This window comes from Chaetura pelagica, unplaced genomic scaffold, assembly GCF_000747805.2.
Source record: "Chaetura pelagica isolate M959 unplaced genomic scaffold, ChaPel_1.0 scaffold85, whole genome shotgun sequence".
Taxonomy (NCBI): Eukaryota; Metazoa; Chordata; class Aves; order Apodiformes; family Apodidae; genus Chaetura; species Chaetura pelagica.
Genome location: NW_009953505.1, coordinates 1327578 through 1345468, shown reverse-complemented (window position 1 = coordinate 1345468; position 17891 = coordinate 1327578). Strand labels below are relative to the sequence as shown.

Here is a 17891-nt window from a genome sequence, read left to right as displayed (position 1 = left end):
ACAGCTGTTTAATAAGTAATTTCAGCTTTAAATGCAATAAAAATGACAATATAATGCATCTTACATGATCACATAGCAGCATATTAGTGAAGTGCTATAGTCTCAAAAGACAACAACACTCTATTAAATGGATCATTTGTCACTGCCACAGGTGATTCTGTCCCTCTACTCTGCTCTCATGAGACCTCACCTGGAGTACTGTGTACAGTTCTGGTGCCCTCAACACAAGAAGGACATGGACCTGTTGGAACAAGTCCAGAGAAGGGCCACAAAAATGATCAGAGGGGGCTGGAGCACCTCCCCTATGAAGACAGGCTGAGAGAGTTTGCGTTGTTCACTCTAGAGAGGAGAAGAGTCTTAGGACACTTTACAGTGGCCTTTGAGTACTTGAATGGGACCTACAGAAAAGCTGGGGAGGGACTGTATACAAGGGTATGCAGTAATAGGATGAGGGGCAATGGTCTTTTAACTACAGCAGGGTAGATTTAGATCAGATGTTAGGAAGAAGTTCTTTAATATGAGGGTGGTGGATCACTGGAACAGGTTGCCCAGGGAGGTGGTGGAGGCTCCATCCCTGGAGATATTCAAGGTCAGGCTTGACAGGACTCTCAGCAACCTGATCGAGTTAATAAGATATCTGCACACTGCAGGGGGGCTGGATTGGATGGCCTTTAAAGGTTCCTTCCAAGCCATATTTCCTGAATCTTTCTTATTACAATGAAACTAGAAAACTGAGCTTGAAATGTCCAATATAGATTAATTTAGCATAGGATGACTGCAAATATAATATCAAAACTTATCAGTAACACCCAAAATGCTTGCAAAGCAATTCCTAGTAGAGTAATTCCAAATTTCAATTAATGTGAGGTCCTGTTCAGTACAATAACAGCATTTTTGTAAATATTTTTTACCAAAAAAAAATTATCTCTTAAGTGCAGTCTCAGGTGGCTTAAATAATACTTTTTAATATATCTCAACATCCAGAAAATATCCATTTCATTTTCAGAGAAAGCCTTTCTTATTTTCTATAATCCCAAACTTAAATGAGCACCTCATATTGAACAGTGGAAGGAATAAGGAGGCTTCCAGATTTTCAAATTGCCATTTATACAACTTTAAGATCACAGAACTCCTCTACAATGAATCAGGTACCTTTCCTTCGCCTGTTTTAATTTATTTCAAAGGTATTCTCGTCTCCTGTGTTTTTCTGTTGGTGTAGTCCCAGGAGAGAACTTTTATTGAAAGAGAAAAATCATATGAATAACTACAGAAGAGATTTAATTTCTGTGCCTAGATGGAAAACCATATTCAGTGTTATATGAATATGCATAGCCAGAAACTCTCAACATTTCTGTTTTTCCACTACTTTTAGAGAGATTCAGAGTAACTAGGGAAAAAAAATGTTCCCTCATTAGCAACTACTAAGTATTAACCTAACTCCCAGATACGTATGCGATGTTTATCAAACACACTAAAGCAATCTAATCAGAAATTGTTTAACCCTGTGGGGTACGCATCCCAAAGCAAAGGCAATGAAGGAAATCTATTTTTCTACAAGATCATAGAATGGAAAAAGTGGCTCACACAATCCAAGACTAAACAAGGGAACTATATGATTGCATGGCCAGGCCTGCGACATGGTATCCTGGGACATGACGTGATGGCTCCTGATAAAGCTACTTACACTCCAATGAACAGAACACTGCAATGTGGGATTACTGCTCAGACTATCCAACGGGTTGTTCAACAAAACATAACTTTATGTTGGCACAGAAATTAATTAAGGGTTTGTTGTTTTTTTTTAATTGGTATAATCAGTTGGTATGGATTGTTTGTTCCTACAAAGTCAAGGCATCTAGAATAAAAGTACCTCAAGTACAGCATATGAGATATTTGAAGGCTGTAAAGCCTTTCTTTAAACTAGAAAGGGATATTTTTTCATTGTGGCCAACCCCAAGAGAACAACTCTTCATCAAGGCTGTACATCTCTTTCAGAACACACTTGAGAGCTAAGAGAAACAGTATGATATGAAACTTCATTCAAACCTGGTCTTAGGAAGTAATCCAGAGAAACAGACATTATAGAGTCACATAGGGAAAAAAAATGTTGCATGTTTTGTTAAACAGCACACTGTTTTGGTTTTATTTTTAAATGAATTTTTCTTTTTTATTTTTTTTTTTAGTTAGAATGGCTTTAGTTTTAAAACTATTTCTGCTATAGAAAGAAATTATTCATAAAATTAAACATAGGGACATCTGAAAGTCATCTGATCAAACCACAACTCAAAGTAGGGCCAAGTTCAATGTCAGTTTAGGTTGCTCAGGGCATTGTTTACTTTGTGTATCTCCAAAACTGGAGATTCCAGAAAACTCTCTAGGCAACCTGGGTTATGTTTAATTCAACCAAACTGCTAAAAATTGACATATGCTTCAGATGTGCCCTCAAAAGAGCAGAATAGGAAGAAATAACAATGCCCTTTGACCTTTAATATGCTCATTAAGGGTTTTGCATTTATATGGTATCATGTTATCTCGGGTGACGCATTTTTATGAAATTTGCAGCCAATATGCAACACATTTTATTTTTCTAGTAATATCTTACAGTATTTTTTACTTGATGGATTCTTCTGTTGATCTATTCAAATTACCAATTATCTCAGTCTGATGAGAATAAAATACATAAATATGCATGACTAAATATTTTTTTTTCTCATTTCATAATCTACATATCAGAATAATTACTAATATTTGGTTTAGGTCTAAATTATTCACTGCATTTTGACTGATAAATAGGTAATTTCCGTTGATTAGAGTTATCATATGGGATCATGAAATACTAGAAATGACACTGAAAATGGTATTAATAGAGAACTTAAAAGATAATACATTGTCTGGGAAAGAGAAAGCACATACAATCCCGTACAACAGTATAAACCTGATGGGGACTTCGGAACTCAAGCTCAGATGTAAAGAACAGATTCCTCAGTGGATCATGATGCTCTGTCAAGAGTCACTATGTGGAAATAACAATATAAAAATGTCACTGACTGCAAATCTGCTCTTACACATTTAAGGGCACATGTTTCAATTACGTTGTTATTTAGAGTACTCAGTCAAATACACTGGGAAACATACTATAGAGCAGGAGGTTATTTACCCTTTGTGCCTTCAAGCCAGACTTTGATGCATAAAATGGGGATCTAGGCTTCCTGTCACTCCTAGGGTCTCATCTCCTTTGACTCCAAGTTTTGTAGTTTGTTTCCTCAATTGTTTACCTTATTGAACATTTGGAGATGAAGACCACACCAAGAGCTCTACTAAGACCCCAAAAAAACCAAAAACCCCAAACCAGAATATCTCTTGGTTTACTTCAGGTCTAAAATACAGTCATGACAACAGAGTTGCTGAGTGTATCTGCATCCTGCACTGGTTATTTTATTTGAATGTGAATTCCCAAGAGTAAAAGTACTGCAAGCACAACAGATAAACAAGGATTTAGTCAAGAATTACTTCCATGAAGTTTTGCCTTCACAAACATGATTTCAGATGACAGCTCTGAAACATTAACAGCTCTGAAAATTTAAGTATATATATATATTTATATATATGTATCTGTACAGGAGTACAATATGAAACTACGTTACCATTTACAATTCAGCTATATGGAGGCTCTTTCAAAGACATATGGACTACATAAGGCTCTTTCAAAGGTATATGGAGTATATAAATGCTAACTTGCATCCATAGGAGAAATACAGAACTCTAAATCTAGTTCTTCTAAATTTCAGAAGTTAGAAAAGAAGATAGTTTTACTTAAAGTAAATTCTCAGAAAACGCACAGTGACCTGCGTTTTTCTTCTTTTTACACAATGTTTATAAAAATCTTCTGAGTGATCAGCTTCTGCAATTAATATTCTACCATCAGAGAGCTGAACAGCTGGTTAGTGGTATAATAAAGGATGCTGCTCAAACTTCGGCTCACAAGGTAGTATTTAATAATTAAAAAAATATTCATTTTCACAAAACATGCTTGTAATTCTGAGATTCTAATCAGCAGGAGTTGAATTCTGTAGAAACAGGTAACTTTTCAAAACATTTACACCTCACATATATAGAAAATCTTGTAACTTTGGAATGCTTCAATTTAACAGTGCATCTAAACTTCATTGATATTAAGCTTCCACAATTCACAATGAAACTAAACAAAATGAGAGCAGAGACATCTTTCCTTTTCCAATGCCACGTTTTAAAATTGTTCTTCCTTGCATAAAGATATTTTCTTCCCAAAACTCAAGATAATCCTTGATCACCGACAACCAAAAAATATTACTACTTAAGATAGCAAAAATTGCAGATTTAGTGTGGAAACCCATAGTATTCTGCAGAAAAAGTGTAATTTTACTACAAGAAATAGTGATTTCAGTACCTCTGGAAAATAGTTTTGAATTGGTGCACAGAACTGAAGAGAAAACTCAAGGAATCCGTCTCTGGCACCCATGCAACAACATAAGTCACAAGAGTACACAAACTCTCTGAGCATAAAAAACATTTCAGCTTCTGCTTTAGCTTCCTTGGAAACTACACCTCATTTCAGACGACAACTCCTATGAGCCAGGCAACTCTGACACCTTCATCTCAGATTCCATGTGGCCTTGTGTTTGGTTGGCTTATTTTCATAAAGCTCTACTGATTTACACCAGCCACTATTGAATCCAAACCATCTAACTGAAACAGTGATTAAAAAGGGACCCAATACAAAACCTGTTTATTACATGAGAGACAAAGAAAATATCTACATTTTTATAGTAGTACTTGCAAATTTCATATTTTTACCAAGCAGTTATCACTTAGATAAAAGGTCTTGAAAGATGCATCCTTGCTGTAAAATTGTAAACAAAGTGAAGTCATGCTCCAACATGATGAGAGCAGTGGAAGCCAATTAAGTCTCAGTTTCTCAGCAAAAACTCTTAGGCTGCAGTTGTATTTTTGTTTTGATACACATGACACAAGAAGAGAAGTTGAGAAAAGCAACAGAAAAATTATAATTCTTCAAAATAAGGTGGACATTTGAATTAAAAGAATGGAATGAATGGATTTAAACCAGAATCTTTTAATAACTTTTGTGCTTTAATATTAGAACACTAAATCTGAAGTATTCTGCACTCTACAGACACCTAGGTAACAGCTGGTCAAATAGAGAGGTGAAAGGAACAACATTAAGGTTGAGAATGCAGTCAACCTAATCCATCTGAATCAGCTACTCCCAAAGCTATAAAAGACAAACCATTAAGCTATTGTCCCTGTTGTAAAATCTGCTGAAGCAATCTATTAGAAAAAACTGAAAAGCTATGCAAACTAACTGGGACTACTTATAGAATCATAGAATGGTTTGAGTTGGAAGGGACCAACGCCCCTGCCATGGGCAGGGACACCTCCCACTAGACCAGGCTGGCTCCAAGCCCCATCCAACCTGGCCTTGAACACCTCAGGGATGGAGCATCCACAAATAGCTTATATTAGGAGGTCAAACTGGTATTACTAAGCCTAGATTTCCCTCAGGATAAGAGGAGACATGACATAATAGCTTCCCAGAGAGATACGTATAAGTCTTTCGATAAAAATGAAATATAAGTTGTTTATATACTATATTAGGAATACTTCATAGATAAACACACATTTTCAACAATAAAAAAATGTCAGTATTCATAAACATTTCCTTAATTAGAACCCTGAAAGTAGTGTTTATGATTCTGAGGTCAAACAGTTTTCATTTTCCATGTGCACTGTAAGCCTCTTAACAGCTATTAGACCAAACAGCCATCCAAAGGAAGAACTGTTTTTAAGCTGACTTAAAAGCAGCCCAGTCCAAAAGAATGAAGTATTTTCACTTAAAATACAAAATCCTGTTGGAACAAGAGGTCTGTTTTGTGGGGTTTTTTTAAGAAATGGAATTAAACTCTTCATTTGGTTCTTGTGGTAACAAAAAGTGAGCTCTAATTTGTTGACCTGAAACATTTTTTCAATGCTGATATTCATCTGACATTTTCCTGGGCTGCTGTTTTGCCTCCTAGTAGCTGTTGTTCTGGGTCACCTCTCTCTCTCCTGCTGGTATCCATGGCCACGAGAAGAGACATATCTAAAGTTTGGGATGGACTTAAATTCCATCATACACTGATGTATATTATTGCTGAACTTGAATAATCAAGGGCCATGAAGAGGGAAACAACAGAATACATCTAAGATGCCACCATGAGGAAACTGGGAGTATAAGGACCAAGAATTAGAACCAACACAATCTATGATGATTCATAAGCTTCAAATCTTAATGTTGACAGCAAAGAAATCACTGTAGACAAACAAGTTGAAACACAATATTGTAAAGTTCAATGCCAGCATTGCTAATTGAAAGTACTCAGAACTCTTGATCATAGAAAAGTGTTCAGTACCCAGAATTTTCCCTTCTATTTAAAACAAAAGATTGCATTCAAATGGCATGTCTTGCACCTGGGAAGAAAGCATGTATTTTTATCAGCTCTATCACTACAACATAATACACAGCAAAACATGGCTCTATTGCGTTTTGCATATAGTGATTTGTTCATACTCTAAGACATATTACCTTTTCTATTTTGCTTTTGAATTCAGACCTGAGAAATGCAACACCTGTTGTTTTTCTGTTTGTTGTTGTGTAATGGTCTCAGAACATCTATCCACTTCTGTAAATTCTGCTATAATTATTCTGCCATCTGGTCTATACTTTGGGTTCCTCCCCATCCCCATTAAATGTCTGTAACAAAGCAGGTGCTGGTATTTTTTTCTGCACTACCAGCAAACATCTTGACAAGGTAGCCTCTAACTAATTACCTTCATAGATACTTACTGCACCCTTAGTAGATGCAAACTTTTAATATCTCCCTTTTTCAGCTTGAAAAATGTCTAAATCAAGCCTGTCTCAAATGGTGAAGGTAGAAGCAATATTTTATAGTGAATGAAACAGAGGGAAGCATGAGTAATAATCAAAACAACATCAAGATGGAGTTGGTCAAACTAAACCAATTAAAAATATGGCTTTTATTTCAATATAAACCTGAATATAACTGTCAGAGTTATGAGAAAATCTTTATTGAAGCTTTTACTGAATTCTGAATACTAAATCTAGAATTAACTAATTATAAATTACACTAATAAAATCAATAATGAAAAGTCACAAAAATCAAAGTTAATAAAAAAATAATCAAGGCTAATCAAAATTTTAATGTAATATGCACAAACATGAATTGGAATCACATTTAAGGAAAAAAATGTTCAGCTGAAACACATAATTAGAAATAAGCAACAGACTTCTGGTAAAAGACACAGAAAAATAAAACCACAGAAATTGTATTTCAGATGTGATCTGACTAGAAGCTTGAAAAGCAAATCAGATTGATAATGTATAATTAGAGACTGCTTTATATGCAACTATATTACATATTTGACATTTTAAAAAAAACATGCAAATTAGAAGAACCAGTATCTGGTCATCTTTCTATCATCACTAGCAAAAAAATTAACACAACTTACTTCTTAAGGATACAGTTAAATATCTACTGAAAAGCTCTGCCTTAATTATCTGTCCCTCTCTTACAGTAAATAAGTGTTTAAAATTGTAAATTACTTATTCATAAAAACTTTTATTAAAATGAGTAATCCAAATGTTCAATTTTGTCAGCAGTTTGAACAATGTGAAATAAGACTATTATGATGGTAATATAATGCAGCACATTTGTCAATAATTGACTGGAGTAATATATGGAAATTATGGAAAAAGGTTTTTTAAATATGCTCTGTTGAAAGTCATCTGTTACACTGATTTCATCCTGTCACATGATCTCCACTTCACATGGGAGGTGCACTCCACACAGAAGCTTGAACTCCACTCTCAGGCTTCCATTTTTTAAAAAAATGTGTACGTAAGGGAAATTGCACAGCTTGGTCAGAAACAAATAAAGGTAGACATTGTTAACTGCAAGGTACTCTTGAAGATTACAAACTAACTCAGCCACAAATTATGCTTATTTTAATAATCATGACTATAATAGTCAGTCAAAAGAGAGAATGGAACAAGTTCAATTCTAGTTGCGTGGCCACATAACATCTGAACACACATTACCACTTGTGGCTATATGTAGAGAAATAAAACAGTAGCCAAAAGAAATGGTTTGCATAACTAGAATCTTGTTAATATTTTGGAAGCATCAATTTCATAATTTCTTAAGAAAAAGTAAAGAAAAGAGTAAAAGTAAAGACCATGTGCCCCTCAAATCTTCCTTTTGAATCTGACAGTCAATGCTAATGTTCACAGAAATCTTCACATCCCTCTGGACAAGAATATGTTAATCAAGGTCACACCCAGCAGCTTTGTAATTATTGCTTGGAGGTAACAGAAGATCTGTCCCTCCTAAAAAACATTCCTCTCTGGAAGATTTATGCAGTTTTCTCTCTATTTATCTAACATGATGAAATCTGTTTCCTTAAATAATAATTAATTTAGATAAATAACTCTTCCATTTGTCTGCCTATTATCTAACAATATATACTTCTGTCAATCAAAGTATAGATTGATTTACCTTAACTAAAAATTATCTTCACTGTCAGACTGCAGATTGACAGAACTGTTGCCAGACTCTGCACATTCTATTATAGCTCCTTGTAAGCCTGGAGAATGCAGATGTTTTATTTGCTTCGAAGACTAGTTTCCTCTGAATTTCTAAATTAACTCTATTAGAATTGCTTCACTTTATCTCTTTACGCATGTATCCCCACCAGATTAAAGACTGTGTCTTGACTTAGATGTAAAGATTACTCTGAGTAAATAAATCTATCTTTTTCCCCACAGTTCATTAGAAAGACTAATGACTACAATCTAAGATGTAAATCTCTTCTGAGTAACTAACAATATTACTGTATTTAAAGTTACTGACTTCAAATTGCTCAGTCTGCTGTCCTTACATCTCTCATCTCTCTTTAAATTTCTAAATTTCTACAATTTCTTCACACATCTAAAACTCTTTGGCACTTGAGTTTGGAAAGGTCTACTGTAGAGCAATTCACATAATAAACCATGCCACTGAATACCAGTATGATGAGGTAAAATGACTCTTTTAAATTACCTGTATAGCAAGTGCTCGAGCTACAAGACTTCTAAGATAATGCAAAGGGTCTTCTGGACCTTCCCACTTGCTTTGCCATGTGACAGGACACTAAAATAAAAACAATACTAACTGAAAGTATCCATTTAAAAATCACTATTACATTCAAGCTAGCAATTTGAATGAAATTAAATAAATTTAATGTATCTACAAAGGAAAAAGGCAATACAGGCAATATAACAATCAAAGCACACAACCAGTAATAGGAAGGTCACATGTCTGCTAACTCTTTTTGTGGCCCACAGACACAAAGTGCTAATGAAGAACTTAAAAGAACCTCTGCTGATCAATAAGAAAACATCAGTAGGTTCTACAAACACTTCAGATTGGGCTAAATTGATTCTTCCTTGGAAAGGCACAATGCCATCTTTCAACTGCAGCCAGAGGCTCCCACTCCTTTGCTGCTGCCTCCTCAGACTTGAACACGTGTGCCTCTAGTGAAATGAACCTGGTACAATTCCTATGCATGATTATTTTCTTATAATCTTGAAGTGTTTCCAGAACAACACCTGAGAATGAAATCCTGCAAGACCTCCCCATAAAAATTTATCATTTACTTTAAAAAGTAAGGCTTAAAATAGTCTCTTGTTAGATTTTCTTCTTATAAAATAAGGACAAAACCATCAATTTCTCCACAGGAATTTGTAAAACAAGCTGACACTGACTCTGCAAGATTCTGCTACTTATGTGACAGAGAGTTGATGTAAACATTATCAAGCATATACTGCACAACACTGAAGATGCTGATCTGAATAAAGTGTTTATATTGTTTAATATTTACAGTTGCATTTTCAATGAGTTTCAAAGTCTAATAGCATATATGCTGAACAGACTTTCAGAACTTGATTACAGTTCATAGGGAAAAGTACCTTTCCAAGTAAATGCTCCATGTGCATCTTTTATAGATAAAAACCAGAAAATATCTCGAACCATGGACATTAATAATTAACTAGAATTCATACAAGACAATTAATAAAGCACAGTGAACTGCAGGCTTTTTTGCATAATTGTGATTTCTTGAAAACTCTTTGCATTTGAAACTATTATCCTTGCTTTCTCACAGACTCTTTTGCTAGATATGTATTTACACGCAACTCACCAATCTACCATTTAGAAGTCATACAGCTAATGTTGCTAATCTATCACTCTAAATTACTCTAATTTTAAAGTAATAGCTTAGCTAATTGTTAGTATGGAAGCATATTTCAGATATACACTAACATACAAATTTTGCACAATAAGGCATGTTGCTGAAACCACTACAAGCCATACGTTTATGGAGTTTCACATTTCTATTGGTACTCTAGCAGTTTCTTCACGTGCTATAATCTTAAAAGAGCTGTAGTCTTGGTGCTTTAAAATGTAAGTTTTTAAAAACAGTCCTTTGTCACATAACATAACCACATTAAACTAGAACATTGTCTAGAAATACATGAAAACAAATAACTCTAAGATGATAAATATAGTGAGGTTTAACTGCCATGCGCAGTGTGGCATTAGCCTCCCTGGAGAGCTACTAAATAGATTGCTTTATGGTCACAATCCAATAAAGTGATCTCTGTCAAGGCAAGGGGGTATGTAAACAGATGAAATGCCAGTAACACTTTGTTCAATACATCAGGATGCACTGAACTCATGCTTGTGAAAGATAAAAATGCTTTAACAGAACCATGGTTCTGTTTCAGAGTCTCTAGAAGTGAAACAACTCCATTTTAGAGTCTATTAATAAAAAAATGAAAATACATATGAGAATTTTGTTTGGTTTCCTTGTTTTTTTTATTGCTTATAATGCAAATTCATGAAAAAAATTCTTACCTTCTGATTTAGCAGAGCACTTGCTAATCTTTGCACTTCAGAACTCAGTAATGAGGTACCTCTGATGACTTTACTTAAAGAAGCAAGTGACTGATGTACACTTTGCACAAGGCGAATGGCATTGAACTGTTCCAGAGTAATGAATGATAAGATTGGAGATCCTTGTTGCTCCACAGGAGGAGATACCTTCTGATGAATCAGGTTAGAATTCTAAAAAAGAACAAGGGAAGTGCAGTTAATAAATTCTGGGAAACTATTAAGTTATAACAACATATTATTTGTTTAATTCCTAATACTTCAGTTGACCTTGTTCGCATTGAAGAATTTCAGGTATCCCTTCTTTCCTGACATTGGATCAAAACTATAATGGTACTTTCAGTATTTTCCTGAGATGTTCAATAAAGGAACCACTCTTCTAAGACGATTCCATCTACTCAGTTACTTCAAAAGTACTGGAATTTGTGAAAAATCTTCACTTAGCAGAATCACTGCTTTTAGAATTTTTGTTAATGTGTCAATATAAAAAGCAGCACTGTACTCAGAGTAAGAAGACTATATTGGGTACTACAAACCATGCTGCCAGATACAGCTCTTGCGTTGGTAAGACTAGTTCAACTTAGAAGGAAATCAAATACAAATAAATAATAAAAACAAAATAAATATAATTCTATGTGTAAATCTAGAGTAACTCAGAGTCTAACAGGTACTGCTGCTCTCACATTGACATTTTTATTACTAACTTCCATTCCATTACAGCCACTGAAAATCCAAATTCATTCAAGAATTCCAAGAGATGGTAGCATTTTGCAAATCTAAATTTGTATGAAGATTATTACAAAAAATATTTTTCTATCTGTTCTGAAACTGTCAGCCTGACATGTGACAAGATGCTGCACTGAGTTCCAGTTATGGAATTGTGAGACACTGGAACAGGCTTCCCAGAGATGTTGTGGGGGCTCCATTCCTGGAGGTGTTCAAGGGCAGGTTGGATGGGGCTCTAAGCAGCCTTTTCTAGTGGGAGGTGTCCCTGCCCATGCAGGGGAGTTGGAACTCGAGGATCTTTAAGGGCCCTTCCAACTCCAAACATTCTGTGATTCTAAATTTAAACCTTTATTGGAGAATTCTACAAAATGCAAAAAGAAAAAAAACCCTGGCCTTTCGTTAAAAAAAAAAAAAAAAAAAAAAGGTGCTATTTTAATTTCTAGTGATTCATTAAAGGCAAAATCAGATTTTATTTCCTCTGAAATATTTCTTCTTAAAATAACAAATAGTTTTTACTTTTTTAAGATCAAATAAACTTCTAAATTGTCACATGGCATATTGCTTCCAGAAAACATTAGGTATCTCCCTCCATAATCATTCCACACCACTGTAAGTTTGTCAGAACTTTCATGTGTTTTGCATTTCTAGCTCATACTGCACCTAACCACCAAGCAAAAATATGAGAAAAGCTAAGTGAAAGAGTAATACAGATACGTGGGTTTATGACTGACAGAAAAATGAAAAGTAAGTTCTTCCCTCTCACATTATTAAAAAGATATACAATTAAGTTACTTATTGTTCAAAGTGTAATAAAGACAATATTTAGCCATGTTATGCTTTGTATTTTGTCTTTGCATGCATCTTGAAATCACAGTTCCACTTTCACTTCAATTTTTTTCTGAGACCATAGTTTCTTCAGTATGTATAAAATGTAATGTAAAACTAGCACAAGATAGTTGGCAATTTCTTCCTGGAATATTTAATAGCACAAAAAAGAAGAACAAAGGCATTGTAGCTTGCAGGCTTTGCTCAGTCCTTCACATATTCTGTCTTAATTCACAAAAAACTTACTGAAAGATAAGGCCTCTAAGTTTCTTAACACCACCCTTTACATAACAGTCTCCTATGAATTGCATATGCATTTCATCACTCTTTTTAATGCTTTCTCCTGAGAATTTGTTAAAACAACCCATCTGTCATTTTTATAGGAAAATTAAACATGAATACTGATATCAGCTTATACATTTAATGTTCTATTACATTCTCTTAAAATCCATTATGTATATAACTCACATCAGCTTAAAAATATCCTCATGACCTGCCTGGGAGTTAAGACGAAGAACTGCTGAAGTACTTTTCCTAATCATAAGAAACTGAAGATAGGTTCTAATCTTTAACATTAAATACTTTATTATGCTACCGATATTAAATTAGGCATATTTTGAGACTTTGATCATTTTCCCTCTTTCACTTCTGTATGTTACTATCTCAGTTGAATATTAGACTACATGTAGTCTCACCTAAGCTACTCCAGAGCTCTTCTTCATTCTCTTCCTAAACTGAAGTTTTTTTAAACTTTATTACGTTCTGAAAACTGCCCCCTCAAAAGTGCAACAAATATTATGAAAATAAACTCATATACCTCCACTAAGCCTTCATTTGATTAAAAATTCAATTTTAGTGGTAGGTAGGAGGGTTTTAGAAGCCTCTATTGGCCTTTTGATGTACCTGTTCTGTCTCCTCCTTTGAGAGGCTCTGCCCTTTTTTTTAGATATTAGTTTATTACTCAAATTTTTCATTGTTGAAAATTCAAAAAAGAATGACTCATTATTTCTGCTTCACTGATTTTCCTTGGTGGAAAAAAAACCAACAGAACTGTTCTTTTATTAAAGCTGAATTTCCTAAAGTTATGGATAAAATAGCAACAACCCAATCATTTTCAAAACTACTTTTGCAATTGTCTACAGAATTATGCAACTTCATTAAAATTATTATTTAGCCTTCAATTTATAAATAAAATAAGAGACAAGGCAGAACACACCATGACAGCTTATGATCATATATTCAGCAAAAATAATTTTGAAGAAGCTGCTTCCAAAGTTTTATTATGTGTGAACCTTCTAAATTTCATGGAGGTATCAAAACATGCCAGGTTAGAAGGGACCTCAAGGATCATCTGGTCCATCCTTTCAAGGCAGGAACATGGTTTAGATGAGATTGCCCAGCACCCTGTCAAGCTGAGTCTTAAAAGTGCCCAGTGTTGAGGAATCCACCACTTCATTGGGGAGATTATTCCAAAGTCTGACTGTTCTCATAGTAAAAAATTTTCTTCAATTGGGATCCCCAGATGCAGCTTGCACCCATTACCCTTCGTCTTTTCCATGTGACTCCTTGTAAAAAGGGAGCCTCCACCTTCTTGGTAGTCACACTTCAAGTACTGGAGTATGGCAATAAAGTCTCCCCTAAGCTTTTGATTCTCCAGGCTGAACAAACCCAGTTCTCTTCAGCCTTTCCTCAGATGGCAGGCTGCAGCTTTTTTTGTATAGCAGGAAGCAGAACTGAACACAGTATTCCAGGTGTGGCCTGACAAGCACTCAGTAGAGTGGGATGATGCCTTCTTTATCTCTGCTGGTTTTGCTTGAAACCATGTTTCCACCTTACAATAAAAATATAGCACTGATTCCTGTCTCTCCCTACTAATGACAGATAGCCATTTGGACACAGTGAAACACTATGCAGTCCCACTGCCTCTTGATATTTTTGTGCTTCTCTGAAAACCAAGATATGGTGGGCAATGTCTAAGTGCTGCTGGACAGTGACTTAAGTGATCGAGTTATGTGACAATTAAGTGCTGATATAGCTCCTGATCCACACTCTGTCATGGCAGAAGGCTGTATGGGAAGAGAACAGACACCAGGACACAAGCTGCTTGAAATACTCCAATGGCCCAGCCCTGGCCAACAAGCCTTAGTGGGTCATCCTTCCACATTAAGGAAGATAATTATTTAAATTTGTGTAACATTTCTTCATCAAGTTACTCAGTGATGGCTTATTTTCATTTATTTTTTCAGTGAATAGTCTTTTGTGCAGCCTTATAGTGAGCATTTGAGTATGTGAGGTTTTTTTAACTTAATGGTAGGTTCATGAGAGTTTAATTAATTTGATTAAGCTGTTATTAATTCATCCTGAAAGACACTGCAGAAGTAGTTTTAGGACAGTATTTTCAAATGGAAATAATTAAATGGTATGTTTTCAAATGAAGCTAATACAGATGAAAATATGTCAAGACATACTGTATTAGCCAAATAGAAAGAGGAAGATTGTTTTTGTAACTTTCAAAACAGGACTGCACTGATTTGAACCAGACTTCAACTATCTATTTCATTTAAAGTAAAATTCAATGAAAAATTCCGGAGTCTGCATTCTGGCAGGACTAATAAATCACAGATGAAGGAGAGGTATTTTCCATTATTCTATTTCTATGGATAGACAAAGAATAATAAACTCCCCAGTTCAACAGTTTCAGAATGTCTGAATAATTGGTAGTAAGCTTTGCAAGATACGTGTCACTGAGAAGAAAAATGAGTCCTGCAAATTTACAAAAATATTTCTGAAAAAGTAATAACATATAAGTCCTTGTTACTGTATTAATATATAAGATTTTTTTTCCAATTTTGAAGTGTCTTAAACGAAAAAAACTGAAACTTTCAATGTATACCAGCCATTTTTGCTGTTTAGCCACAAAGACTGATGCTCTGAAAACTGTAACAAAGGACTACTATCCAGAGAATTACAAAAGAGGTGAGGTTGGAAGGAACCTTTGGAGATTTTCTAGTCCAACCCTCTGCATAATGCTACAGACGGTTGTCCAGGACTGTTCCCATGTAGTCATGTTTCATATGTTATTACCCCAGGCAGCATGACTTGAGCCTATGAGGAAAAGCATCAAGGGGTAGAAGTCTGAAGGCCAGACAACTCTTGGAAGTTCTTCCACAATGTCCCAGACCTGGCCCCCTGGCAAGCAGCAAAACATCTTAGACAACAGATCAGGTCAGCATCTTTCTCCCCACAGCAGGAAGTTGTTGACTACTGCTCCTTACCACTTCTTCCTGGTGCTTCTGTGTGGATTATGTTTAGTTGGCTTGGGGGCTTCACTGGAGAGACTCCCAGTCTCTTGTCAGCTATGAGGGCACTAAATCTGTTGTATATGTGCAAATCCTGAGATGGAGCAGAAGCTTTCCTCCTGGTGCCTGAAGTCACAAACTTCCAGCCTTTGCTATCCTGTGAATCTTCACTTCCTGTCCCAACAGACACAGACTCTGCCTGCACCTCCTTCAGGAGAGCTGGGTGCTTGGCTCTATAAGCTGCCGTGTCTCAGAAAAGATCTGGGTAATGTATTTCTGACACTGTCAAGTCCACTAACCTCCTGTCACAGCTCCTTGATTTGGTGACATAGATCCTTAAGAAGCACACATCCCATGTAACATAGGAGACCATATCACAGTTTCTCAGTATGCAAAGGGGGCTTACAAGAAAAAAACTTTTTTTGAGGGCCTATGGTTATAGAATGAGGGGCAATGGTTGTAACTGAAAGAGGGTAGATTTAGATTGGCTGTTAGGAATAAATTATTTACTGAGAAGGATGGTGAGACATTGGCACACAATGCCCAGGGAAGTTGAAGATGCCCTGTCCCTGGAAGTGTTCAATGCCAGGCTGGATGGGGCTTGGAGCAACCTTATCTAGTGGGAGGTGTCCCTGGCTGTGGCAGGAGTGTTGGAATTAGAAGATCTTTAAGGTCCCTTCCAACGCAAACCATTCTATGACTCTGTGATTCTACAATAATGAGCCTGCAGCTAAATGTAAAATTGAGGGGAATTTTTTTTTTAACACACTTCAGGAATAGCTTTTTGTTATTTTCTTCTTCATGCCTGGGCAACAATTTTAACTCATATTCTGTGTCTATTCATTGATAAATAAAATAATGTATGGTAGCTAATTTTACCAGCAATTCAACCATTTTCTTCTTTCCAATTACCAGGTCTTTATTTAAAACTTCTGAAAACAAACAAGATGCCTTCACTGAGCTATCAATAAAAAATTAGAATGTAGACCTGTATGCAACGTATGTGGAATTTTTAAAGATGCCTGGAGATGAGAGGGATCCTTCCCAAGCACGTGTAGTATCTGCATTTCAAATAGCATTCACACACATTACAGCAAAATAGAGACTCACAATAAGAACTGAATATCTGGGAATCAAGTTTTACAATATATGTAAAAGAACTCCACCAAAAAGAACGAACCCAAAATAACAAAGGAAGAAAAAGGAAGTGATATTAGATACTGCAAGTATTGTAGCAAGGATTTTAATGAACCTCAATTTAAAGTTAGCACCTTATTTCAATATTATACAGAAAAAAAAATATTTAAAATCATTAAACATTGTTGTCCTGGTTTGAGCCAGGATGAAGCCAATTTTTCTTTTTACTGATTTTTTTTTTCCTTCAGTAAGCTTTCTTTTAACTAGCAAGAGTGTGTTCTGCTTGGCTGATAAGACAGAGGAATGTTTTTCTAACTACTGAGGCTTCAAGGCCGCACCTGCACTCTGCCGGCTCAGACACTATGGGGAGATCTGTGACCCCCTCGTAGGAGGCTGAGTTAGACAGACAACAAAATTGAGACAGCAAAATTGGCCAAAGATATTCCATTCCATATATCTACGTAAGCTCAGAGGAAGGTTAGAGATCACAGAAGACAACTTCCTTCCTTCTTCTTCTTCCCTTCTCTTCCGTCCATGGCCGGCGTCCAGGGAGGACTCTGTTCATGCATCACCGTCGACCCTTAGGCTCGAGATCTCCTGACCCCCATAACTCTCTGCACTTTCTCCAGCAGCAGCTCTGGGATTCCTTGGGACTCCTCCCAGTTCAGGGAAGTGCTGTGGGAGTTGCTGGGGGTGGGGGGAGGCGAAAGGCTTTTGCCCATACCTGAATATATCTGTATATAATTGTATATATTTTCTTGTATCATTCATTAGTGTTTTAATTAAAGCTGTGTAGTTTAGTTTTCAACCCAGCCAAGTCTCTCTCTTTTTCTCTCTCTCCTTCCCTACCTGGGTTGGGGGG

At 35.8% G+C, this 17891-nt stretch overlaps 1 protein-coding gene across 1 annotated transcript in view; it reads right to left on the bottom strand.

The window, feature by feature from the left end:
• DYNC2H1 (dynein, cytoplasmic 2, heavy chain 1) overlaps positions 1–17891 on the bottom strand; it is a 157499-nt gene that overhangs the window by 16035 nt on the left and 123573 nt on the right. The window contains exons 84-85 of the mRNA XM_009999379.1: positions 11007–11216; positions 9153–9242 (exon numbers count right to left, since the gene is read on the bottom strand). Coding sequence (XP_009997681.1) covers positions 9153–9242; positions 11007–11216 — 300 coding nt within the window. The remainder of the gene's footprint in view (positions 1–9152; positions 9243–11006; positions 11217–17891) is intronic.